The sequence below is a fragment of the Rhinolophus sinicus genome, chromosome 3 (assembly GCF_057876585.1).
Source record: "Rhinolophus sinicus isolate RSI-liver-muscle chromosome 3, RSI-T2T, whole genome shotgun sequence".
NCBI lineage: Eukaryota > Metazoa > Chordata > Mammalia > Chiroptera > Rhinolophidae > Rhinolophus > Rhinolophus sinicus.
In genome coordinates this window covers 175395309-175423295 of record NC_142503.1, presented here as the reverse complement: position 1 = coordinate 175423295, position 27987 = coordinate 175395309, and the positions used below count along the sequence as shown (strand labels likewise).

The window sequence follows — 27987 nt, the reverse complement described above, 5'->3', positions numbered from 1 at the left end:
AAAGTCTTTATAGCAGGGAGAAAAACAGTAAATATGATTACTAAAAATATTACATTTATATGCTCAAAAAACCCAAAGTTAAAAGACAAATTAGGGGTAAAATGTAATACTTTGCAAAGAGCTAACTTTCATACATACAAAGGGCTCTCAAAAATAACTTAGAACATGACTTCCCAAAAAGGTCAAAGGATATGAAAGGCACTTAAAATAGATATAAATGTCTACTAAGCATATGAAAAGATACTCAAAGAACTTACTAAGAAAACACAACCTACAACAAGATGCCACTTTACACTATCACAATGAAAAAGATTCATAATAATCAGTGTTGGTGAGAACAAAGGGAAACAAGTCCTTTCAAATACTCGTGAGAATATAGATTGGCAAAGCTTTTTTGAGGCGTATTTTGGCAACATCTAGTTTAGTTTAAAAATGAATACTCTGACCTAGCAATTTCTTTTCTAGAAACCTATGCTATAAACTCCCACAAGCAAACTCTCATATACACAAATGTGCCCCACAGGACTGCCACGCACAGCTTGCTTTATTTTGGACTTTTACTTTGGACTACATATAGTTGAGTACTGTGTGGAACAGTTCCTACAGCTAATATTATTTTCATGATAAAAACCTAATAATGGCTTTTAACTGGAAGGTGAAATGCTCAAGGAATATACAATCCTGGGTAAAAAGGACTGTATAAGCATTACTATTATCAGTACCATGAAAGTCTGCACTGTAACCAGTTAGTCAATAATTTATTACTGCTGAAACAAAAAAGAAATGAGTTAAACCAGCAGCTTAAGCAAAATCATTAAGGTATTTTTAGACACTCGCGAATAACAGACTCAGACCTTGCAGGGTAGTGACTTTTAACTTCAGGTACCCATCAGAAACACCTATGGGCTTTTTCTTTCCGTTGGTACATTTAGGGGGAGTTATCAAAACTCGTATGCCTGGAATCTCCCCTAGACACTGGCTTACTGGAGTGGAGCAAAGTAGGACCTCAGGCAACTTAACGCAGTTATTAGATTGTGGGTTGTTTGCCTGCTTTTTAAAGTAATGGCAGCTCTGTCCCATGTATCACCTGTGTAAAAGCCTGTGTCATGTGCAATAGGCCAGCAATTCTCAAGTAGTATGACAGACACTAGTAAGGAATATACAAAGTATTCCTAATAATCTCCCAAAGCTGCTGAATAAAGAGCCTTTAAAGAAAAAAGGCAAATTCAGGATTATCCCTCACTCTATTCTGTGTTGTGATACGCATCTTGCTACAGAAGAAAATGAGATGAGCAGTAATTCAATGAGCATAGGAGTGGCGGGCATATAGTTTGAAACCATCCCATGGAAAATTACAATTTTCCTCACCCGTATTAGTATGCAAAAATATGTAAAATTGTAATAGTTGAAAGCCACATGTCAATCCCTAGAAGAGGATGAAGAGCTATTTGATGCACTTTGTGATTTTATTTGACTTTCCTTATTTTAGAGACATATCCTATAAACGCGTCTTTAAAAAGGAAGAAAGTCAAAATAGATACACAATGAAAGTTTGAATAACACTGACACTACATAACAATGTGAACAAAAAATGATGCTATAAACATGTTGGTAATTGCTTAAGATTATCAAATCAAAGGCAAAACAAAAATGAAAGGGAAATTTACAACAGAACACTAATCATGATTAATATGTTAAAATTTATAAATTCTAGAAACTATAACTTTGGACAATAAAATAAGGTTTAAGTTTACAAGAACTACAGAATAGAAAAGGGGAAATGACGTCACAGACACATCCATAATGTAGAATATTCTATAAGGTTAATTACCCTAGACTTTTTAAAAGCGAATTGGATAGGAGAGAAATGATTAAACCCGAACTGAATCCTGGGTTTGGGAATAACTAGGGAAATCTAAATATGAACTAGATGCTAGACATTAGAGAATTGTTGTTAATTATCTTCAGTGTGATAAGGGTGCTATGATTGTGCAAGAGATGAAGCCTGAAGTATTTAGGGGTGAAGTGTCAGAATGCATCGATGTATACTTTATGTGAGAGAATGTGTGTATAGATATAGGTACCCTGTTTCCCCAAAAATGAGACCTAGCCGGACAATCGGCTCTAATGAGTCTTTCGGAGCGAAAATTAACATAAGACCTGGTCTTATTTTACTGTAAGACCAGGTATAGTATAGTATAGTATAGTATAGTATAGTATAGTATAGTATAGTATAGTATAATATAATATAATATAATATAATATAATATAATATAATATAATATAATATAATATAATATAATACCGGGTACAATATATTATTATATCGGGTATAATATAATACCAGGTCTTATATTAATTTTTGCTCCAAAAGACGCATTACAGCTGATTGTCCAGGTAGGTCTTATTTTCGGGGAAACACAGTACATATAATGCATCGGAATACTCGTACAGTTGAAGCAAATATGATTTTGTTAAAAAGGTTCATAAATGTTGAATCTATGTACAGATACGGGTGATCAGGTATTATTCTTTCAACTTCCTTCTTCCTTCATCTGAAAATCTTCATTTTATAAAGAAATTGGAAAATTAAGATTACTTTAAGTTTATTCTTCAGTAGCACATACTATATAATATTCCTGTGACACAGGGACTGAAAAAAAGTAAGTCTTTTTGATAATACAGTATAATTTTTTTTAGATTAGCCACACTTACTTTCACTTAAGAAAACCTTTACATTGCAGATTTCATTACTAAAATGCCCCCAAAAACCACTTTCCTCCCTTGCAAAGTTCACTTGGGTTCCGTCTTAAGTTTTGTGATGCTTGTGGAAATCATTTGTAATATACATATTATAGCATTAATAAAATACCGTTTAGTGCAAATAATAATCGCTTTATTGGGGTTTTCTTAACTGTTTGTTCTTTATCCTTTCTCTTAACCATTCCAGTTACTGACTAGGAACACTAATATTATGGACATAAATAATATTCTGAGAAATTAAAAAAATCATTCACTGAGAAAGCCTTAACTTACTGGGTATATTACAATAAGATCCTTGATAGCAGAGCAAACCACTACATCCAAGAACATATATTCTTGTAATAAACAATCTTTTCCCCGAACAAAGACTCATTTGCCTGATCGGAAGATTATGGGGAATGCTGTTCCAGAACAAACCTCACGGAAGTCCCCACCGTAAGGCCTACCACAGTGCCCAGCATACAGCAAATGTTGTGTATGTATGAAGGATCCTCTGCATAAATCCTTCTAGGAAATAACTGGATGCGCCTTCCAATTCCTGAGCACTTAGTCATATTCTTCCCTGAAATATGGCTGTGTATTTGTCTCATTGCCTCCAATTTATAAATTAGAAAAAAGCAGCATTATACTGGAAGCTAGGAAACTGGTGTCCATTCTGCATGAGTGAGGTGTAAAGTCTTTTCATATTTAGAATCATTTCATGTCACACAATTCTTCATATGTAAAACACATCCATTTTAAAATAGCCTAACATAGATTAATGGTCAACGCATGATTTAAAAATTCAGAGGGGCGACTGGATGGCTCAGTTGGTTAGAGTGCGAGCTCTGAACAACAGGGTTGCCAGTTCGATTCCCACATGGGCCAGTGAGCTGCACCCTCCATGACTAGACAAGACAATGAGCTTCCGGAGGGGTGGCCAACTGGACGTGGAGCTGAGCTGCGCCCTCCACAGCTAGACTGAAGGACGACGACTTGGAGCTGATGGGCCCTGGAGAAACACACTGTTCCCCAATATTCCCCAATAAAATTTTTAAAAAAATAATAATTCAGAATACTCTCCACTTTTGTCCACCTAAAATGAATCTATCACAGACATAAAACCCTTTACTAGTTTTTCTTATAATACAGTTTGATAAATTGTTATAAATCGTAAAATTCCTTAAAGAATAGAATTCCAGCAAGGTAAAGGAAACAATAAGATAACCATATTAAAGATGATGATACTAAATGCAATTTATCCTGGATTGGATCCTGAAACAGAAAAGGAGGAACGTTAATGGAAAAAGTGGTGAAATCCAAATAAAATCTATAGTTCATTAATAGTACTACATCAATGTTAGTTTCATAATTTTGATAAATGCTCCATGGTTATGTAAGATTTTAATACTGGAGGAGGCTGGGTAAAGGACAAGAACTCTCTATACTACTTATGCAACTTTTCTGCAAATCTAAAATTATTTCAAAATATAAAGTTTTAAAGACGTTAACAATGGTGGCTCAATCTGTTTAGTTTATGTCTAGACAACACTCAGGGAGTGAGGAATGATAGCAAAAGTAAAACAGCCAGATACATGATTCAAGCTTCTCAAATTTGTGACTAATCTTCCTTCCTATTCTTAGGGCAGTTGGCATTCAGGGTTCTATTTGGTTTGTACAAAGCACTAGAGAATAGAACTTTTTTTTTTTTTTCCATTAAAACCTCAAAAGGAAATGGCTTGCAAATCCCTAGGTTTTCTTTTCTTTCTTATCATAACACAAAGCAACAGAGACTAGCACCAACAGTGCAAGTCATAAAAGATGCAACCCCTCCAGTTCTAATAAAGGAAGCAAAGTCTGTTTTACTATTCTACCAAGAAAGCACTTAACCAACTTTTGGGGGGACAGGCAGAGGAACCAGAAGAATCTGAATCAGTAGCTACTTATTTCACTGAAATTGGGTAAAAATTCATCTTTATGCTAAAGAACTGAACAGTAGTAAAATCCACAGAACGTTTGTTGTAATCTGCCCTTTTCCATACCACTAGTCTATGCTATTTTAGTGTTACTATTTCTAGGTGTCCGAGGTACAAAGTAATTCTCCATTCTCCCCAGCTATGCACAGAGACAGAGGAAAATCATTTGATTTAACTCAGATTAAACATCAGAAAAAAGTAATCAATTTCCTTTCAAAGAAACATTTCTGCTTATTTATCAGTTGCCTGCTGTGAAAATTATCTGAGTACAGAACACAGAAAAAAATCAGATAAAAATTATGTGCTATGTTAGTGCAGTAACTAAATTTGAATCAGAAAGTACTTTACGGAAAATGCTGCCTATTATATCATAAACAGAATATTACTAAAATGATTTTACTCAACATTCCACTGAATATGAAACTTACAACACTAACACCGTGTTTTGTAATGTGTTGAATAAAGGTGGGAAGACAAGTACTCTGAAAACTGTTGATGAAAATTTAAATTAGCACTACCTTTCAGGAGGGCAATTTGGCATTTTCAACCATTTTCTTCTTTTCAAAATATTCTCTAACCTTAGCTTCTGTAAGAGGTACCTCTCTTAATTTTCTTCTTACCTTTCTTGTCTCCTTTGCTGATTCTGAATTGCTGTTGAGCCTTGGAGTTCTGTCGGGTCCATTTTCTTTTTAATGAATTATACTCTTCCCCAAATCTTATCTACTCTATAGCTTGGATTATCCTCTATAAAGCTCATAACTTCCAAGTATATTTTACCCCAAATTGTTCTCCTGAACGTTCCTCTTCAACACACTAAACTCATGTTCTCCAACCTCAACGGCATCCTTCCAATTGCCCAGCAATCCTACCATCTCTTGCTAGTCAGTGCACTTTTCCACTCTCCAAAAATAAGGTTCGCATTTCACCTTCTGGAAATCCTCCTCACCTCCACCCTTCACTACCAAGTGAACACTCTCACTCTGCACTTCAAGGATATTAATTACATAAATCATAAAAGCTATACCTCAACTTTCACCCCCACCTGTTTATCCCTTCTTCCCTAAGCATTCATCCTTACCTCCTTCCTTCCTCTTCTGAGAAGGATCCCTTACTACCTGTGCTCCCTGGACCACAAACCTATTTTGCCTTCAGAGGACCCTCATATTATTAACTATCAATTTCTCATTCACTCATCCATATTCTCTCTTATCATAAAGATTCACTCAATGTTTGTAAAATGATTCTTTCTCTAAGAAAAATATGCATATCCTTTAATCCAACAAGTCTACTTCTAGGAATTTATACAAAGGACTGACACAAAGATTTACAAGAATATTCACCCTAGTGTTTTCTAAATAGCTAAAAACTACAACCTACATAACCAACAACAGGAAAATGATTAGCTATACTGTAACGCATCCATACTGTGATCTACTACAGAGTTATTAAAATTGTTACTTTAAACACCTAAAAACACTCCCAATTTATAGTCAAGCAAAACTAGGAGGCTTCCAAACAGTACAAATTTTACGAGCCCATTTTTGTAAGAAAGAGACATAATATGTATTTATAAGCTCCAAATACATTTTGATTACTTAAATGTTCAATAGACTGAGTGAATAGGATTGCAGGTGGTTTTCATTTTCTTTTTACTTATCTATGATTTCTAATGTAGCATACATATATTTGAACAAAAAGGTTCTACAGTGTTGACAAAATAGACAAAACTCTAAATGCTGAGTAAATAAAAGTACAGTATTAAAGACTTCTAAAATTTAAATGAAAGGATAAAGTATGCTATTATCATTAATTTAGTTTAATTAAAACATGGTTTTATTTGACAAGATAAAACATTTCTGATATTCAATTAAGTTTTCCAATTTCTCTTAGATTCTGATAAGACACACCCTCAGGCTGGGGTGACTCCTTTTACATAATAGCCAAAATCTGGAAAGAGGTCCTTACCTACAGAATGGATAAAGTTGAACAAACTGTAGTATACTCATACAAAGGACTATTACTCTGCAATAAAAAGGAACAAGCTACTAAGATACACAACACGGTTGAATCTCAAAAACACTATGCTAAGTAAAAAAGACTTACACAAGTACACGCTACATGATTCCATGCATATTACGTTCTGGAACAGGATAAACTAATCAATGGTGGGAAAAAAACCAGAACAAGGGTAAGAGGACTGACTGAGAAGCGTGAGCAGGAACTTTCTGGGGTGATGCTAATGTTCTACAACATGATGAGTTTACACTACGCAGGCGTATTCATGTATCGAAACCCAAAATTCAGCCAATGATGCGCTTAGGATTGGTGCCTTTTAGAACTCTAGCTAATGGTATGCATGCTGAAGTATTTGGGGATGATCTGTGCTGATGTCTGCAACTTATTTCACATGCATCCCTCTACACAAAAGGTATTGATAGGGGGATGCAGAGACAAAGACATGCAATGAATAAAAATTGCAGAATCCAGGTGGTAGGTACAAGTCTTTCAACTTTTCTATAGGTCTGAAAATTCTCATAATAAAATGTTGGAAAAACATTACTTTCAGTAAAGTCAGCTAGAGAAAGAAAACTACTAGCTAAATCTATGTACCGTGTTTTCCCAAAAATAAGACCTAGCCGGACAATCAACTCTAATGCGTCTATTTTGAGCAAAAATTAATACAAGACCCTGTCTTATTTTACTATAGTATAAGACTGGGTCTTATATATCATATTATAATACAATATAATATAATATATAATATAATGTAATGTAATGTAATGTAATGTAATGTAATATAATATAATATAATACCGGGTCTTATATAAGACTGGGTCTTATATTAATTTTTGCTCCAAAAGACGTATTAGAGCTGATTGTCTGGCTAGGTCTTAATTTTGGGGAAACAGGGTATTCAAAAACTAGAAAAGAAATAGAAACTTTCCTAATTTTTCAATTGCCAAGATTTTACAACTTGGAGTAATTTCTCAAATGGCATGAAACATTCCATTTTTAACCAAAGGTACTAAAACATTTGTAAATCACAAGTTTTTCTACACGCTGATAAATATGGCTGCTTTTTTGGAAACTGCATTTGTAAACCGTCTATGGATAACGTACCTTTAACTTATTAAATGTGACATAACAGAGATAAGAACTGTATCTATCCCATAGCCAATTATGGAAATAATTACATTCATCTCAATACTAAATATCGAAAATACGGTAAGAAAAGGCACAAAATATAGGTCAAAAGAAACCATCCACTCTTTCTTTAAACCATTCCTAAAGGACACAGAAAATACTCTAATAGTAAATAATCTTGTTTTTATTGCTAATTTATAATATAACTTTCCTAACTCAAAACTTTTTAGGAAATACATAAACTTCAGTTTTAGTCATCAGAGCTTGATCTTGTTTACACTGATCTTAAAAATATTTTTAAATATTTTAAAAGAAAATGACTTGAGGCACTCAGAGAAATGCTCACTAATAAAGGATTTATCATTCTATAGATGATAAAGATCAGCTACAGAACATAACAATAAGATAACCAGGGGAAAAAAAGGAAATAACTTTTATATGAATGATTTAGTTTCTGAGTACAATCTTTCCAAAGATTTACAAGGTATTTATTACTGTATATATCATGTGTATATATGTGTATGTATATACGAGGTGTGATCAAAAAATATGATGAATGTTTAGATTTTTAAAAATGTTATAGTAAAAGATACATTGCCATTAATCCCCTCAAAATACTCTCCCTCACTTCAAATACATGTACCCCACGGTTCTTGTCACTTTCTGAAGCAGTTCTGGAAGTCCTCTTTTGTGAGTGTCTTTAGTTGTGCTGCCATGGCTGCCTCGATGTCGTGAATCATTATGACTTCGGGGAAGAGCCAGAAGTCGCACGGTGCCAGATCAGTGAAGAAGGTGGATGAGGACACACCGTAATGTTTTTGACAGAAATTGCTGTACCAGAGCCATGTGTGACACAGAGTGCTGTCACGATGGAGGATGATTTACAGCACACTTTAAAACACACCTTCTCTCAACCGTAGCTCACACCTGACTGACTGCACCAAACAAGTTGAAACTTGTCACCCACTGTTACTAAGGTTCCACGCGCCACTTCGTGTGTTGAAGATCCTGCCTTTCTCTGTTGGAGGGCACTCAACGGCAGCATTCACCGTATTTTTTTATTATACCTCATATGCTACACTTTGACTTAAGGGTTTTTTCAAGAGTCGTTATACATTTAATTTTTCAATAATTCTGTATTAGATTTATGTCTTGCACACTGATATTTAATCTAACAGGCTATCGCAGTACTCCTTCCACCCTCAACTATTCTGTATCAGTTAAGTTGCTAAGTCTAAAAAAGATTCATGTACATAATACAAAATTCATTCAACAAATGTTTATCCAGAACCTAATATAAGCCAAACACAGTACAGACACTGGATATACAGTGCCAAATAAATCCAACATAGCTCATGCCATCATGGAACTTACAAGATATTGGAGGGAGGGAATGTTAGAGACAGCATATAAGTAAACAAAAAGAGGTGTAAATATGTTTGTGATAAGCACTGTGGAAGAAAAGATACAGGATGGAATGATGGTAAAAAAGAGAGTGAGAACCTGTTTATGGTTATCAGATCAGGCCTCTTTAAGGGGATGACATTCAAGTCCAGTCCTAAAGACCAAGCAGCAGCCAGCCCTGGAAAGCGCCAGTAGGAAAAGTATCCTTTCAGAAGACAGCACATACAAAAGCCCAGCAGGAGGAACAAGCTCAGGAGGTTAAAGTAACAGAAAGGAGGCCAGTACGGCTACAGCACAGAGGGGAAAATGCCCCAACTGCAGACAAACGCAGAATTGGTTTTGATGAGGCCTTGGTAAGGATGTTAGATTTTATTATAAATGCAAAAGATAATCATTGAAGGATAGCAAAGGGGAGGGGAATGACATGAAGAGACTGGTGTCCTTTACTGTGTGGAGAAATAGTTGGAAAACGGCAAGAATAGACACTAAGGTAGTAGTGCAGACAAAAAAAAATTGTTGTGGACCAGGAAGTGGAAAGAGGTCTGAGGTGTTCTGACAGTAGAATTGATAAGATTTGCTCATAAGGCAAGGGTGGAGCGGATGGCATGAGCAACTAGGTAAGAGATGGTGCCATTAACTAAGATGATAAAGACAAAGTAAGACTTTGTGGTGGTGGGATGGTGGGTTTACTGAGGAATCAAGAGCAGTGTTAGACATGTTACCACTGAAATGCCTACAATACGGTCACGAGGAGGTGCTGAGTAGGCCTGGCTATTAAGTCGGGAGCTGGGAATTAGGGATGTATTGAGCAAGTTCTTTAACCTAAACTGGATGTTTCTAAAACACAGAGTAATGGGCCACACTCCAGATCTTTTACATCAGAATGGACACGCACAAGTGCATTTTTTAATATGTTCAAGGATTCAGGTCAACTGGAGTCTGAGAACCACTTATGGAAAGAGATTTTCATGTTACAGTTCATCACCTGGGGATATAACTCTTTATAGAAGAAAACAATGTTGAACAATATGCTAAGATAATGATTTGACTTACTATCTAATTTCCTCTAGTCATAGAACATTATAGAGGAAACACTATTTTAATTAGTCATTCTTCAAAGGACATTTACTGAAGGTCACTCTGAAGGTGAATAATTTCTTCTATTTCATAAATATTTCCTTGCACACTACCCATGAAATAGCTCACAAATTAGTAAATCAAGGTTCAGAAGGTGGAAAGTCTTACCCAAAGGACACACAATCAATAACAGAGCCAAGACACAGAAATCAAGAAAACACCAACTCCACTCTACTTTCCAGTACACAAAATGCCACAAAGCTCAAACCCACAAAGCTCACCACCTGTGACATGTCATGTACAAAAATAATTATAAGATAAAATGAGCTGAGTGCCTTAAGGGAAACAGAAAGGACAATGAAAGTGAGAGGAAAAAATTACTTCTTCATTTTCACTACTTTAGAGTTTATAACTGCAGAAACTATGAATTCTACCTTTCAAAGTATCCACAAAAGCTACTAATAGCAAAAATGCTTGACTCCTACACAAAAAGTCCTAAGACCTGAGCACATTATGCTAAGTGAGAGAAGTCAAACAGAGAAAGACAAGTACTGTCCGATATCACTTATATGTGGAATCTAAAACAGTCAAACCCATTAAAAAAAAAACAGAGAGCAAGTGGTGGTTACCAGGGGAGGGGAGGTGGGGTAAGATTGATGTTGTTTAAGAGTACAATCCTGCAACAAGTAGTAAACCAGAGAACTCATGCACAGTATAATAAATGCATACAATACTATACTATAATTATGTAATGTGGTAAATATCACTACAGCAGCAATCATTTACAATATATAAATGTGTCAAAGTAACAAGTTGTATACCTTAAATTCACAAAATATTATATGTCAAATCTGTACAAAAAGTTTTTAAAAACAAAAAAAGCATGGACTGCATTTACCCAAACAAAATAAACAGATGTTTAAAAAAAAAGTCCTAAGACTCTAACTCAATTTACTACCTCGTCACAGACTTTGGGTCTTAAAACAAACAAAACAAAAGGCTTCCTGTACAGAGGCTTTAAAAGCCCTGTGTAAATCAAATCCCAACTCATTATCTGCCTAAGATCACAAAACAAGTCACTAAACAAGTCACTGATGGCTAAACTTCAGGTATCTTCATCAGTAAAATGAAGACACAGAGTTTGGGATAAAGAACCTATATACATACTTAACAGTTATCATTATCTGTTAATTATTGGAAGAGCATACAAATAATAATCTATAACTGCCTGAGATTTTAACATGGAATGTTGGGTTTTGCTTCAAATGTGTACTTGAAACTATCTACCTCAACACTGTAGTACCAGAGTGTTTCCTAAAATGTTTACAAATCCTCTTCGCTGACTGGCCCCTCGACTAAGATCATCCCCAGACTTTAAGCTCAGCGTCAGTCTGTACTTAGCCTTTTCACAGCAGGTCTAATGCTTGTCATTGTTCGTTATCCCCAAGCTAGACTTTAAGTTCCTTGGAGGCAAAAGCTGTGACATATTCATTTCTAATCATTCACTACTGAGTACTTACTATGTGCTTGGCACTGATCTAGGTCTTGACAATACAGTAGTAAACAAAATAAGTCTCTGACCTCTTAGAGCTTATATTCTAATGAGACATCAAGTTAAATAAATACATATCAACTAGTGATAAGAGCTCTTAAAGGAGGGTAGGAGAGCTAGGAAGTATTGTAGGAGCTTGTAAATTGGTATTTTACATAGATTATCAGGGAAAGCTTCCCATATAACTGGAAGCTGAAATAAGTGGAGCAGGTCACACACACATCTGGAGGGAAGAGGTCATCCAGACAGAGGGGAAAGAGCAAGTGTAAATGCCAGGAGGCAGGAACATAGCTGTGTGTGGGAAAAATTCTAAGAAGGCAAATGTATGTGTTGGGGGCGGGGACACACAGGGGAGGGCAGGCTCTGAGAGCAGAAGAGTGCCGTTATCTGATTTGTTTTAAAGAATCCTTCAGACTTCTCTGCGTGGAGAACAGAGAATAAAGAATGGAAACAGTGAGCCTCCTTAGAACACTGCAATAATCCAGAGGAGACATAATGGTGGCTTGAATCAAGGGAGTGATGATCATTAGCTAGATTCTAGTCAGGTTTTGAAGACAGAACCCACAATATTTCTTGATGAACTGGATGTTAAGAGAGAGAAAGAATCAAGAAGAGCGTTTAAAGGTTTAAGAAGAGTTGGCATAAACTGAGACAAGAGAAACAATTTTATTTTCCCAGAACCCGTCAAATTGCCCAGTACATACTAGTAGACACTCAAATATTTATTTGTGAATTAAATTTAACTGAATAAACTTCCAAAATGAAGCAGTAAACTAGCGTATTGCTTTCTATTTGCTCTAAATTTTCTTTAGCAATGTTTGTTAAATACACAAAGAAGCTTAGCCAGGGAGGAGCACAGTTCACGTGCTAACATGGAAACCTTACGCTAGGACACACCAACTAATCCTTACATCTCAAGAACCAGTTTCAGTTTGAAATTTACAATTCTCCTGGATATGAGAGAAACCTGTTATGAAAGCCCTGTGACAGCCTGAGGATTCTTACACCCAAAGTAATTAACCTGTTCATTAATGATGTCATATTCCTGGAAGGTACCGAAATGCAAATAGAACTCCCTAGGCCAGAATTAATTGAAAATTATAATACTTTGTGATAAATTTTCAGAATGGGTCAAGATTGAACAGGTTCCCTAAAATAAAAAAGTCATCAGCACTTTCTAAAAATGGTCTTTTTACTTGAAGCAGTAAGTCCCTTCAAAACAATTTCAAACAATTAAAATCTGTTTGAGAAAGTGAAATTTGGCTCATCTTCCCCTAAACAAGCACTTTTCCTGCCCCTGAGTGAAACTGAGTTTCACTCAGGAAAGACTTGGGTGTCCTCACCGTTAGCATTATTACAGTCCTATTCTGAGATTTTCTAAACCAGCACATTTACTATTAGCTCTATGAAGAACCACAAAGTTAACAGAAACGAATTCAAAGGAATTCTCCTAAAATAAAGTCACCATCCTTCCCAATCTTCCTGTTACTTACAAAAACTTAATGGAAGCTTAAGTATCATTTCTCTTCCATATTAGTTTCCCTAATGCCCCACCCTAACCTAACGTGTTAAAAAAAAAGGCACTTACAACTTTCAGTTCAAATACAGCTTAAGAACCTTGATAATTAGGAGAAACTGATCGTACTGAATTCAGCAACAGGCAGTACAGTACTTTCCTTTTGCCAATCATTAAAGGCCTTGAACCAACCCAAACAAATCTGCTGAAATGCCAGCCAGATTCCCCGTATCTCCCCCGCTTCCTCCCCCCAAAGCTGGCCTGGAAACACAATAGCCACTCGCTACGGAGCTGAACTGAGAAGAACCAGTGGTAGCAAAATCAACAATTTTTAGGGGCAGAAAGGTTAAAAGCCAGGTTTTCAACCATCACCTATATTAGTGAGTAAGAGCCCGGACGACCCACAAACGCATTCGAAACTGAGCGGCACACATTCTCCCTCGACTCCGAAGGCTCCGCACGCGGATTAGAAGCGAGGTGAACCGAGGGTTCTTCCCGGAGAAGAGCGAGAACCGCCTCGGGTGAAGGGAATGCCCAGGGGTGCCCGGCGCCCGAGGAACCGAGAGCAAATGAGCACGCGTGCCAAGGAGGAATGCGGTGTCCCCCACGGAGCAGAACGCTCGGCGCCTACCACAAAACGCTAAGGGCAGGGAGGCCCCCTAGGGCTTTGCCTACCCGGGTGGAAAAGCTGGAGAGGCTACCGGTTCAGGACCCCCAAAAAGAGGCCTAAAAAGCTACTCGTTCCCCAGTACAAGGGTTGGGCGCACGGAGACAGGAGGTGGGGGCTGCTGCTGTTTCGTTTCTCGTGTCATCACTGAAGTAGGGGAAACCCTAAGGAGAGGAGAGTGGGGAGTGTGGGGGAGGGGAGCATGACAGCGGACCGGGTTGCGGGCTCCGAGCGGCGGGGGGCGCGCGACAGTGGGGTATGCGCACCGGGAAGGGGAAGAAGGCGCAACCCCGGCCCGGGGCCAGGGAGGCGCGACCGCCCGCGGGACTCTAGAAATCCGGCGCTTCCCTGCCAGCCAGAAGGGGGAAGGAGCCACCCTCCTCCCCGCCCCCACACTCACCATGTAGAGGGTGAAGGGCAGGCCGAGCAGAAAGAGCCACAGGTAGAGGTGCAGCGCGTTCACGAAGGTGGCCTGGTGCGGGTCGTAGTACCAGCCCCCGCTGAGCGCGGCCCACACCCCCTGCCGGAGGATTTGCAGCGTCTGCGACCCCATCCCCACCCGGCGCCTCCGCCGCCGCCGCCGCCGCCGTCCCCGCCCCGGCCCCAGCTCTGCCGCGGTCGCCGGAGCCCGCAGCTGCCCCGTCTATCCCCCTCCGGAGCTCCGGGAGAGCGGGCCGGCGCTTCGGCGGTCGCTAGGGCTGCTGCAGCAGGAGGAGGAGGAGGCAGCGAACGAGGAGGAGGAGGAGACCGAGGAGGAGGCGGCGAGCGGCGGGGCGGAGGAGAGCGGAGAAGAGGAGGAGACCGGCTTCCAGGGCGCCGCCGCCATCTTGTCTACTAACACTCGGAGCAGGAGCTAGTGCCCGCCGCCCGCGGCCCGCGGCCCGCCAGCGCCGCCGCCGCCGCCGCCGCCGCGACCCCCGTCAGCCGCCAGCCCTGGGCCCGGCGGACAAGGAGGCCCGGCGCCCGGGAGGCACCCGGAGCAAGCCGCGCCCCCTTCAGCTCCTCCCCTCCTCTCCCTCCGCCCCCTGGGCCGGCTTCGCGAGCGTGCGCGCGGCGCCTGGGTCTTCGCGGGCGCCTCCTGCCGGCGCCCGGAAGAAGCGCGGGCGGGCGGACGGGGCTGGCTGTGATCCCTCTCAGGGGCTCTAGGGAACCCCATTCCTCTCCTGGCAAGTGAACCTGGCAAATCCATTGATCAATGCCTGAACCTGTCTTGCACTCTCCGAAACCTTGTCTTTAGAACCTCGTCAGTATCCTGGCTGATATTTTATGATATTTATTAAAAACCCAAGAATAATGAGGCTAATTGAGATACTCATTGAAGGCCTGGAAGAATAAGGTACAGCGGCTGACGCTGTTGAAAAATCACAAATGCACCCAATTTGAGTAAAAACTGTGTTGGCCCTTGGAGTGGGCTGGAGGCCCTTGGGTGAGAAAAACAGCCATAGCCATGTCACGTATGGCATGACTTACTTCCAAAGAGAGAAATTAATGGAAGTTACAAGAGATGTAACAGTATGAAGTGGACAGGTTTATTTTTGTGCATGGTGATTTTATTTTTTAACTGTGCGGTAACTTGTAACTATTTTTATTAATGGGCCTACCTACAAGGGATGAAAGATTAACCGTGCTGCACCCGAAGTCACAATAGGGTCTTGTACTTCTCTATTCACAGCTGTAAAGACTGGGAATCATTCTTGGCTCTGTATAATGTTTATAAGGCATGTCTGATCTCACTGAATGACATTTTTTTAAAGAGTTTAGTTTGAGTTTATCATAGCAGTAAAAGTACTGTTTTATATTCCTGGATTAAAGTAGCTATAAATAATGAGAAGAAAAGCAAGAGAGCCAAAAGAAACTGGTGACATTTTAAGAAGAGTATTGAAAAACTCCATTGCAATACCTCCCAGTGCCATACCACTTTACAGTTCAAATTTTTTCACACCTAGTTCATTTGACCGTCACAACATTCCAGGAAGGGCAGCATAGAAGCTACTCTTATTTTGTGAATGAGAAAACCCAAGCTCAAAGAAACCAAATGATTGCCCACATTCTCGAAGTAGTAACTTGCCAAGAAGACCTCTGACACCAAGTCATCCTAACAGCGTGGACTGAACTTTGGAAATCTATTTCTCAGCACTCTCTCTCTACCTTATCCATTCAGATAAGAGTTTGAACTGATGAATGAGTAGCTTCTGGTTACTTGTGGCCAGTTTAAATGTACAACCGGTTGTTCTCCAAGTGTAGTCCCAGGACCAGCTGTGTCAACATCACCTGAGAACTTGTTAGAAATGCAAATTCTCAGGCACTGCCTCAGAGAAACTTTGATCCATGGGACCCAGCATTCTATTGTTTTTTTCTAATTGGGGAATATTGGGGAACAGTGTGTTTTTCCAGGGCCCATCAGCTCCAAGTCAAGTTGTTGTCCTTCAGTCTAGTTGTGGAGGGCACAACTCAGCTCCAAGTCCAGTCGCTGTTTTCAATCATAGTTGCAGGGGGCGCAGCCCACCATCCCATATGGGAATCCAACCGGCAACCTTGTTGAGAACTAACCAGCTAAACCATCCAGCTGCCCCTCCGGCAGCTCAGTGGCAACTCATTGTCTTCAATCTAGTTGCAGCTCACTGGCCCATGTGGGAATCAAACTGGCAACACTGTTGTTAAGAGTTCCCACTCTCAGGGTCAGCGGATGGCTCAGTTGGTCAGAGGGCAAGCTCTTAATAACAAGGTTGCCGGTTGGATTTCCACATGGGCCAGTGAACTGCGCCCTCCACAACTAGATTGAAAACAACTTGACTTGGAGCTGAGCTGTGCCCCCCACAACTAGATTGAAAAAACAACGACTTCACATCCTGGAAAAACACAGTGTTCCCCAATATTCCCCAATAATTAAAAAAAAGAGTTCGCGCTCCAACCAACTGAGCCATCCAACCGCCACCCCCTTCCCCCTTTTCCCCCCCATTCTATTTTAACAAGCCCTCTGGAAGATTCTAACGTACCTTAAAGGTTGAAACTACACTATAGAACACCATCCCCAACCTTGCTTTGTGTCCTTATAACCACAAAGCCATCAAGTTCCAGTAAGATACCTTGAAATTGAGAGACATGAACAAATACTAGCCAAAATATACTTTTAAATAAGGATGTCTAAAAGCAAAATTAAGATTAAATAATACAATTTTACAATTAAAATAGTTGCTTTGAAGCCTGGTCATAGACACAAGATATTGTCAAGTGTTCACTTGTTTCTTCTTAAGGAGACAGGGAAGCTCTCTAAGCAGGGTTTTGGAACTGATCCCAAATTTTCCAACACAAAGAAAGATGTAAACAAGGATAAAAGTCCAGTACCACATCAGTTTCCACACCAGCAAATATCTGCTGTAGTTTACTGTAAAAGGATTAACTGTAGTATGGGTGAGGTGGACTGGAAGAAACGGAGACTAGAATTAAATATAGATCCACGGAATCGGAGGCAGACCCCACCAGTTGGATGAGCTTGCAGTCAAAAGACAGTATCTGGAGGGAATGGAACTAGCAGCAGCCAGGAAGGCAGCCAGCATCCGGCTGGTTCAACACAGAGAATGTGACTGTTGTAAGTGAACTGGCAGCTGCGACACAACCTTGGGAAATCGAGGCGCACACAAAAATTGGGAAATCATGGCAAGCTTAAGAAAATGTATTCCTTATAGCAAGGCCCCAGCTCAATGCTCTCTTCCAGGTCTGGATTCTTCTCCCTATGAGGAACTGATGAAAACAAATAGAATTCAAAGTTATAAGATGTACTGGGCAAGGTTTGGGGGCAAGAACTTGGGCTCACAGCAACAAGATAAGTATCCGAAGTCCATGTCTGGTGGATTTACTGAGACTTAGAAACAAAGCAGGAACTTAATACCTAGCACTGAAATTTTCACACTGATCGTGATAGCCTTGTGTCCAGGTCCCAGAATGTTCATACAGAACGTTAATTCCCCTCCACAGGGCTGGAATGGATCCAAGAACCCAGAAATGGCAATGGCATGGCACCAGCCACTGAATAAAAAGGGGTCAGCAGGGTGGGTAGGCCCAGAAGGTCGAAAAGCGACTTAGACTACATCTTTCAGCTCTGGACTAATAAAAGCATTTTCGAAAAATGCTAATGAACTGACTTAGGGAGCTAGCAATTGAAAGAATTCAATGAAATGATGACCTTTCCAAAACACTGACTCAGTAGTTGGAGTGGGGATGGGAGGAGAGAGAATCCTACAGTGCTTTTTATTTGTAGCTTTCAAAATGTTTATGAATGCTGCCACAAAAGCTTCCTATTTTATAAACAGGAAGTCAAGGCATGGAGAGGCTAAATGTTTTGCCCAAATTAACATACTCTATCATACCCATAAATTATAAGAGCAGGACAAAAACTAAGGAATGTAATTTGCTAAGTGTTAACCCTCTTAGCCACACATAAAAGCCATTAATAATGTTACACTTAGCATGTCAGAGTTAGCAGCCATGATATACTACCAAACCATCGCCTGCCATTTGCTTGTCTTTAGTAGCTAATTCTATTAAAATTATACTTAGTGACTAGCTTATATGCCCCTTGAGGACTGGGAATGCTCTCTTCTGCCTGAAAGGCAGATGCTGTCTCCTGCCTGAAAAGGACAAAGCTGAGCCAAACCTAGTAACACCCACCCAAGCCCACCTTGGAGCAGAGACATACAAACTGGAGCCCTGGTCAGTTTATGTGCCAGGAATGATGTACTTGAGACATTGTAGCCCACATGTCCTGCCTATAATCTACCTAATGTAGTAGGTTTCCAGGTCTCTCCCACTCCACCCCAAACCAATCCTTACTTATCTCTCCCAGTGAAACCAACATTTTCCAACTCGTTCAGACTTGCAATCTCATATACCCTCCCCCATGGTCTGGTTTCCTACAGTTTTGTGGGGGTTTTTGTCCCCCCCTGCTCAATCCTTCTTTTACATTGCCAGAGCAACTATCCTCCCGGATGCCCTCATCAACTCAAACCAAATAGCCTCCTATTGCCTCCAATATCTCTTCAAAACTATGCTACATTCCACTAACAAATTAATCTCCCTAATACACTTTTCCCACACCCCTTCCTTTCTCAGAAGCTTTCAATTCTCTTCTGTTGCCAATAGGACTAAAAGCAGACTCCTTAGCCAGGCATTCAAGGTCCCCCATAACCTGAATCACTATTTTCTCTAACTTAGCTGCCACCACTCCCTAGCATGAACCCTTTGTACTAGTGAATATCAGCATATTTGTTTATTTATGTTTATTTATTAGCTCATCCATTTATTAATTTCCACCTCTATGCTCTTACTCAGGCCATTTGCCTTACCTAGAAAACCTTACTCCTCCATTTGCCTCCTAAAATCCATATGACTACTTCAAACCCACACATCTATGTTTTGAATAGCCTAGAGCACTCATATGTTCCATTTATTTAGCACTTAAACGTGTACTACTTTATATCCCTCCAACTAAATTGTACATTCCTTGAGGACAAGGCACTTCTCAGCCTGTTTGCACGATGCCTAACAGAAAGCTGTTCAGGTCAACTGACCCTCAGTCAACGTAAGTTGAATAAATAAAGCAATACAGAAAACAATGACTTGTCAATGAAAGATTTTAATCTATTTCAGTTTCATCTGGTAGCGCTTCAACATGCTAAAGGATTTTACCAGCTTAGAAGGTCAATTCAAGGTACAGGGGAAAATATGGGAAAAAAGGTAAAGATAACTTGGAAGGAAAATGCCCTAAAATTCTTCCCTGACTCTCTTTTTAGTCATTCACTGTATACCACTTTTATCACATCAGGACGATAAACGTCAAAAGGGGAGAGGGGGCCTTCCCAAATCTTAGATCATTACAAGATACCAATATCTGAATATGGAACTAAATAAGTAAAATAAGAGGAGCTCATCCTTCTTAGAAACCTCAACTCAATCTACTCTGTTTTTTTAAAATGTCAATTCCATATGATGAGTACTTTAGAAAATGTTTTAATTGACACTAATAAGTTCTATAATTCTTGCTATGGTTTTGTGTCATCCTGAAGTTATATCTCAATACACTGTACGTAAACTCACACACAATACTCTTGGGGCAGGGCAATAAAAGGAAAGAGGAAGTATATCGGATATTGCAAATCTCCCCAAATTAGGGGATCCCTGAATTAGAAACAATATACACACGCCTTATTTCTCATTTTAGACATTACAGGATTCTACTATGTCAGTTAGATATCCAATGTGTTTAGCTATACCATATTAAAGAGCTTATTTACCTTTCTTTTTCAGCCAGGGTAACATAATTCCAGCAGGACCTATTAGGCCAACGGATGTAGCTGGGTGATTTTCAGAAGAGCTCAGCCAATTAGTAGTTACCACTGTCATCTGGAAGACCTGCCTGGAGTTATGCAGAGATGAGACATTTGTCACCTCTGGAAGTTGGATGTCTGGCTCTTCTAGCCAGGGGCGCCAAGTACATTCCTTGGTGGGAAGGAGTGTTTCCTAGTGGAAAGATCATGGGGCATGGAATCAGGTAAGACCTGTGTTTCAATCCAGAGTTTGCTCCTTTCTAAATTGGTCCTAGCCCCAAGTCAAGAAATCCAAGCAGAAGTGAAGAATCCTGGAAAATTCAATGTTGCAGACTCACTGCATTTCGTTTCAATTGGTAGAATTTTTTTTCTCATGGCAAAAATGAACGTTCCAATGAGGTAATAAAAGGATCTTTCCCTTGGAGATTTTTCACAGCTTTCTTTATGGAAACCTTGACAGCACATGGGCCTGTACTGGTATTTCTCACTTCTTTTGTTTATTTGATTTGGTTTGGTTGGTTTTGGTTTTGGTTTTGATTTTTGTTTTTGTATTGCCTATTGTCATTAGGATTCAGCAGCTGTCAATACACATAACCATTTTCTAATTATGCACAAATAATACATTTTGTATATTTACATAGGGGAGTGATATATTTAGGATAAACTCTCTCAAATAAATCAGTAGATTATGATGCAAAGTAAAATCTCCTTGCCACTCCAGTTTTCTCACTCAGTTTCTCTCAGTATTTCCAGCTTTTAAACTCATTATGCTCTCAAGTCCTGTGACAAGTGTTTTTCAATGTGTAGTCCATGAGCCACCCAAGTCTCAATCTTCTATTAAAAACGTACAATTCCAAGTCATAGTACATCTATACATAAGGTATTGAAAAAATTCTGTGTTGGGACTCCCTGAATTAGAGAATTAATATAAACATCCATTGTTTTCCAACTTCTGGTATTAAAAAACAGAATTCCAAGCAACCAATAGAATATTGAAGTAGCTTTTAATGAACTGATCTTTAAGAATTATAGTTTTGGGGCGGCCAGTTAGCTCAGTTGGCTAGAGCACGTGCTCTTAGCAACAAGGCTGCTGGTTCAATTCCCACATGGGCCAGTGAGCTGCGCCCTCCACGACTAGACTGAAGACAAGGACTTGAGCTGAGCAGCCGCTGACCTGCCAGTGGGCGGCCAGATGGCTCAGTTGGTTAGAGTGCGTGCTCTTAACAAGGTTGCGGGTTCGGGGTTTGATTCTCGCAAGGGATGGTGGGCTGTGCCCCCTGCAACTAGATTGAAAAATGGCAACTGAACTTGGAGCTGAGCTGTGCCCCCCACAACTGGATTGAAGGACAATGACTTGACTTGGAGCTGATGGGTCCTGGAAAAAACACACTGTTACTCAATAAAATTTAAGGGAAAAAAAAGGAATTATAGTTTTAAAAAACATAAAACTGTATTTAGAAGAAGCTATGGAATATATGACAAATTAAGAGCTGCTCTCTAGCTAAAACAAAAGAGAGAGGAATTACGGTTAAATGAAATATTAATATATTTATGCAAATACAATTATGTACTGAATGTCCCTAACAGGACATCTGAGAAAACGGCAGCAGGGATTGCCAGAGCAGAGGGCAGAGGGGTGAGAGAAAGATTCACCTTTCATTGTATATCTTTTGTATTTTCTGAATTTTATGTCATGAACATGTTACCCCCATTTTTAAAAAGCAATTGATAACCTGGAAAAACAATGCAGGTTCTACTCAAGACTCACTAAACTGAAATCTCTCACATGAAGCCCAGACATCTGCATTGTTAATAAGCTCCCTAGTTTCCTGCAAACCAGTATTAAGAACCACTCCCTGACCTTTCCTTTTTTTTTTTTTAATTTTTTTTCTTTTCTTTCTCCTGACCCCTCTACCACAACCAACACCACCACCACCACCACATCCCTCCTCATTTTCTTATCTAGTTTACGTGTCATGGTTTCACAGTTCAGTTATTCCAAGACTAGTGCCTTTTCACTCCTTTGCCTCTTACCCTTGCGATCAACCAAAACCATAGCTCTGGATGGACCTGTTTTTTCTGCCCCCAGCACACAAGCTAACTTTCCAGGTTCTAATCTCAGCTGATACCTCGACTCTTCCTGGCAATTCTTGTGTTTCTACTCAGTACCTGTAGCATCCCTCTTAATGACTTTTAAAATGTCACCAATCTTCTCAAGATAGCTATACCACTCTCAGTCCGATAACACAAAGTCAATAGAGGATATCAGACTATAGTCTCTCAATTTCCTGCCCTCCTACTTCTGAATTTATCTACACGTGCATCCATCTTCCTTTCCTTTCCTTTCCTTTCCTTTCCTTTCCTTTCCTTTCCTTTCCTTTCCTTTCCTTTCCTTTCCTTTCCTTTCCTTTCCTTTCCTTTCCTTTCCTTTCCTTTCCTTTCCTTTCCTTTCCTTTCCTTTCCTTTCCTTTCCTTTCCTTTCCTTTCCTTTCCTTTCCTTTCCTTTCCTTTCCTTTCCTTTCCTTTCCTTTCCTTTCCTTTCCTTTCCTTTCCTTTCCTTTCCTTTCCTTTCCTTTCCTTTCCTTTCCTTTCCTTTCCTTTCCTTTCCTTTCCTTCTCTTAGTGGAGTAGGTGTTGTTCTGCCAAAGAAATTGCTCTGTCTGTGCTCTGCACCCCATGCCCGATGGTCTTCTAAATCGTACTTCATTTATTAACCTTGGCTCGACAGGTACCACAAGCATTCTCTTTCTATTGGCACTTTCCTTCAGCCTATAAACAGGCATTCTCATCCCTAAGCCTCTGTCTCCTCTAGCTTCCACCCGTTCTTCTCTCCTTCACAGCCAGGTTTCTTAAGAGTAAAATGATGCTGCTCACCTGCCTTGAACGTGACTCTCACCACTGCTCTTGCCCTAGTCAGTAATGGTATCCTAGTTGCCAAGTCCTACAGGCACTTTGCAGTCCCTGTCTTATTTAATCTTTTTGCTTCTGGGTTATTGCTCCCTCTTCCTGGTTTCCTCTTACTTCCCTGATCATCCTAGACTCAAGTCTCCTTTATGGAGTCCTTTTGTTCCTTCTCCTCCTTAAATGTCGTCAGTTAATTAATAAAGGGGGGAAAAATCTCTGCCATGCACTTCCAGGATTCTCCTTGGTCCAGAAAATGCTAAAGCCTCCCAACTTGAATCTTATAGTGACCTGCTGGGTATTACCAGAAAATAAAAACAAATTCCACGTGAGGGGTGATTAGGAATTAGACACAGCAAAACTATTTGTGAAAATCATTGTCTCAAAACACAAAAATAAGTGCTCCTTTAAATATTATAGCTATTAGGTTGGTGTAAAAGAAAATGTGGTTTAAAAGGTTAAAAATAATTGCAAAAACCGCAATTACTTTTGCACCAACCTAATATAATCTTAATTTGCTTTTTGGGTTTTGTTTGTTTTAAATCTCTCGCTCCTAATAGCCTAACAGGAATTCTTAAACTTCCTAATCTCTATTTATGAAGAGATTTTTTAGCATTTATTTATTTATTTATTTATTTACTTAGCCATCCGTCTTGTACTTTGAAAACCTGACAGTAACTTACTGAGGGTTTGCTTGGCCCATCCTCTCTACCAGTCTGCTTTCAAGTGGCCTCTTGGGCTGGTATTTAATTTTTCATCATAAAAGTATTACATTCACATTTATTATCTAAGAAAATATGGAAAAGGACCTAGTAGGCCCCCTACCCAGTCACAACCGCTATAAATGTTTGATATCTTTCTTCTCAGTCTCTCCACCCCTTCCCCCAAACTACTTCTGTACCATAATCTAATTGGAGTTCAGAGCTTGATTTGGAAAGTTTTTGTGTCAACACATGCCATGTGCCTTGGCAGTTTGCTAAGTCTAAGAAATTTCAGGATGCATTTTTTCCTTCTGACTTAACCATGTGTTTCACTTAGATTCTTGGAAACATATTCCTCTATGTGACATGGGTATTAGCCTACAGCTGAAAGTAACAAAAAACTCAATTCAAACTCACATAAACAACAAGGAAAAGTATTGCTTCATATAACCACAGGAAGTAGGGCAGGATTCAGGGGCAGTTTAATGTAGTGGCTCTGGATCTATTTCTCTATAATAGCCTGAGATGGCCTCCTCTACATGTTGGCTTTGATCTTGGGCTTCTTCCTTCATGGAGGCAAAATGACTGCAGCAGTTACTGATGTCACATAGAGGTGCCATTAATTTGGGTGAAGTTCACCTAAGAGCAAGGAAACTTCTTTCCCAGGAACCCCTAGCATATTTTTGGTTACATGCCTATTCTTGAGTCAACCCCTCTTCTCCGGGCAATGCCACACACTGATTCTGGCCAGGGTTCCTGAACAAATTATTGGCCAGAAGAATGGAATTACCCGTACACTAGGTAGTCCCAGGTTTGGACTGAGAAACAAGAGGTATGTTGGGAAGGACAGATGCCTAAATAAAACTGGATTATGTTAAGAATCAGAGAGGAGGAATAGAGATTGAACAGACAACCACACATGGGTTTAGAAACTTGGTCATTTAATTAAATTAATTAATTTACAATTTTTTACATATTAATTTTATTTCATTTTTAAAGTTTTAATAGGTGATACCTTCACACGGTTCAATATTCAAAAAAACAAAAAGGATACATAGTGAAACATCCTTTCCACTGCTGACCCAGCCATACAGATATAGTTTATGCATACACAAGGAAAAAATTATATACATATACACTCTCTTTTTGTACACAAAGTATACCCCGCTACGTAAACTGTTCCGCACTTTATTTTTTTCACTTAATATATATTGAAGATTATTATCGGTACATAAAGAGCTTCGTCATTCTTTTTTTCACTGCATTGTTTTAAAATGTTTGGATGTGCCACAGTTTATTTAATTCCTCTGGATGGGCATTTAGGTGACTAATAATGTTTTGTTCAAAAACACTGCTATAGTGGATAATATCGTATCTATTTCAATGTGTACATTTGGGGAATATCTAAAGCGTAAATTCCTAAAAGTGGAGTAAATGCCAAATTGTTCTACCTAGCTGTTGCACCACCTTGGACCCCTACTAACAGGGTGAAAGTGTCTGTTTCCGGACACCCTCGTCAACAGAACATGTTATCAGACTTTTGGGTCTTTGCTAATCTGTTCATCAAAAATTAATATCTCCATTTAATTTTAATTTCAATGTTTTTCTATTGTGAGTGAGGCGGAGTCAATTTCATGTGCCGGGGAGCTGTCTGTGCTTCCTCTTCTAGTCCCTGCCTGTTCATACTCTTTGCTCATGTTTCTATTGCAATGTTGGTCATTACCTTTCTAGTTTGTAAGAGCTCATATACGTATTAAGGGAAATCCATCTCTGTGTAGAGCTGCAAATATTTCCATCCAGTTTGTCATTTGTCTTTCAACCTTGCTTATAGTGTTTTCCATGCAGAAAATTTTGGTGTTATGAGATTGAATATATCAATCTTTTTTTAATGGTTCTGGATGTAATGTCATAACTAGAAATGCCTTCCCCACTCTAAGGTGAGTAACTCTTTTAGTTTCGTCTAAAAGAGAAGATGGTTGCATTTTATACATTTAAATATTATATCTACTTGGAATTTATCCTGGTTAGGTGTGAGGAATAAATCCAACTTTCTTTTTTTTTCTCCCCATTTGATTGACTTTAATTTTATGTTGTTTCATGGTGTTACCTCTTCTTGTTGTATGACACTCAAGGTATTGCAATATTCTCTATAAATGTTTAAAAATCTAAGTTTTCATTGGATTTAATTAGCAAAATAATATCTCACAGAGTTTCTGTAACTTACCCTAGGTCATGGTAGTTTTTGTAGGTTGGGGGAGGGTGATGGGGTAAAAGACCTTGAAATCATACAAAGAATAGTGTTTATCGCAGTTTCATCATCAATGCTATTTGGAAATGTGCTTACTCAGGATATGTACTCACAATATAAACAATTAAGAACAATAAAGTATGGCTTAAGTGATTTAAGTCACTTAAAACTGGCACGATTAATTGTTCTAATTATTAATGTAGGCTCTTTTTTGATATGGCATGATGAATCTCCTAGAGGATGGGAGCAGCTAGCTGGCGCCTGTGTGCATTCTAGGATGCTGCTGAGCCCCCCGAGTCTTAATCAAGAGGCAGCCCACCATGAGTTATGAAGCCCCGCTCCAAGGCTGCCCATGAACAGGGGGCCATGGCAGCAAAGACAGAACAAAGACACATCTTGGTTCCTTAAGCTGTGCACTTTAGCAGCGGAACTGGCCCAATCCAGATAGTCAGGGATACTACTCAACTCTCTTTCACTGCAAGGAAAATGTCATATGCATTGATTCTCTACTGGGATAGAAACTAACATCTACCCACAGCAACAGAGTGTCATGGTCCTGATGAGTAAAAATCCTTTGACAAGTAAACACAGAGTTCTGCTGTCTCACTGTCACATTGCATTATAGTTATCTGTTTACTTCTCTGTCTTACCTAGGAGATGGGGTGTTCTTTTAAGGGCAAAAGCTCTGTCTTCTTTGAACCCCTATAGCTTAGTACACTCACCCTGCTCTATAGGAATATGCCTATTATTGCTTTCTCTCTTATATGGGCAGTCTTCCTGCATATCCCAATCTTCAATACTCACTATTTATTAAGGAGCTTCCTTGTGTCAGCCACTGAACTAAGAAGCACGTCACACATTACCTTTTGCAGTTCTCACAACAGCTGTATGAGGTACATACTGTATTCCTTCGCCCTCCCACTCTTCCCCATTGTAACTGTGAGGAAACTAAGGGACAGAGAGGTTAAGTATCTTGCCCAACTCACACAGATAATAGAGGGTGGAGCCAAGATTCAAATAACAGATGTTCTAACTCCAGTGCCCACTGCTCGTAACAGCTACATCACATTGTTGTTCCCCAGTCTGTTGGGGGGGAAAAATTCTATGTAAAGAAAGTACTTACATTTTTGCCTTCCAGAACAGCGTCAACATTTATTCCAGGGGATACAGGAGTATTTTTGTTTGTTTGTTTGTTTCGGTTGTTTGTTTGTTTGGGGTTGGTGTGTGTGTGTGTGTGTGTGTGTGTGTGTGTGTGTGTGTTTGTCTAGGAACAAATCAGAACTTTGATGTTCCTATTTGAGTAATCCCATTCCCACCCCGCTCAGGGCAGGGGAAGAAGAGCGTGAAACAAAGAAGGCCAAATTGCTTTATAGCATAAGAAAGAAATAAGAATTTGTGACTTTTTAGTTGTCCACTCAGGCAACAGACAGCCTAAGGGACAGCAGGAGTGAGATGTAAGAGAATAAGGAACTCTGGCAACTGGGTGGGACAGCTAAACCCTACGCAAGATCACGGCCAGTGAGATATTTCTTGCGATGAGGAAGACTTGAGAAGTTCATAAATAACCCTGAACAATAATGCAATAGTTGCAATGGTTTGCAACCCACAATACGCATATGTAAGAGGTGCCTGGTGAGAAAGAGGAATGGTATCCAATGTGGAACCAAGTGGTCCTAGGAGTGGGGCCGCAGATGCCCGAGCTGAAAAAAACAGTGTGGAACAAGCCGTAGCAGTAAA

General features: G+C 39.6%; 1 protein-coding gene across 5 annotated transcripts in view; it reads right to left on the bottom strand.

The window, feature by feature from the left end:
- The window catches only part of PCNX1 (pecanex 1), a 136225-nt gene extending 121233 nt beyond the window's left edge, over window positions 1-14992 (bottom strand). For all 5 annotated transcript variants that reach the window (XM_088797391.1, XM_088797393.1, XM_088797392.1 and 2 more), the window contains exon 1: window positions 14479-14992. In XM_088797391.1, the coding sequence (XP_088653517.1) occupies window positions 14479-14631 (153 nt within the window). In that variant the 5' untranslated portion in view covers window positions 14632-14992. The remainder of the gene's footprint in view (window positions 1-14478) is intronic.
- Window positions 14993-27987: the final 12995 nt, after the last annotated feature.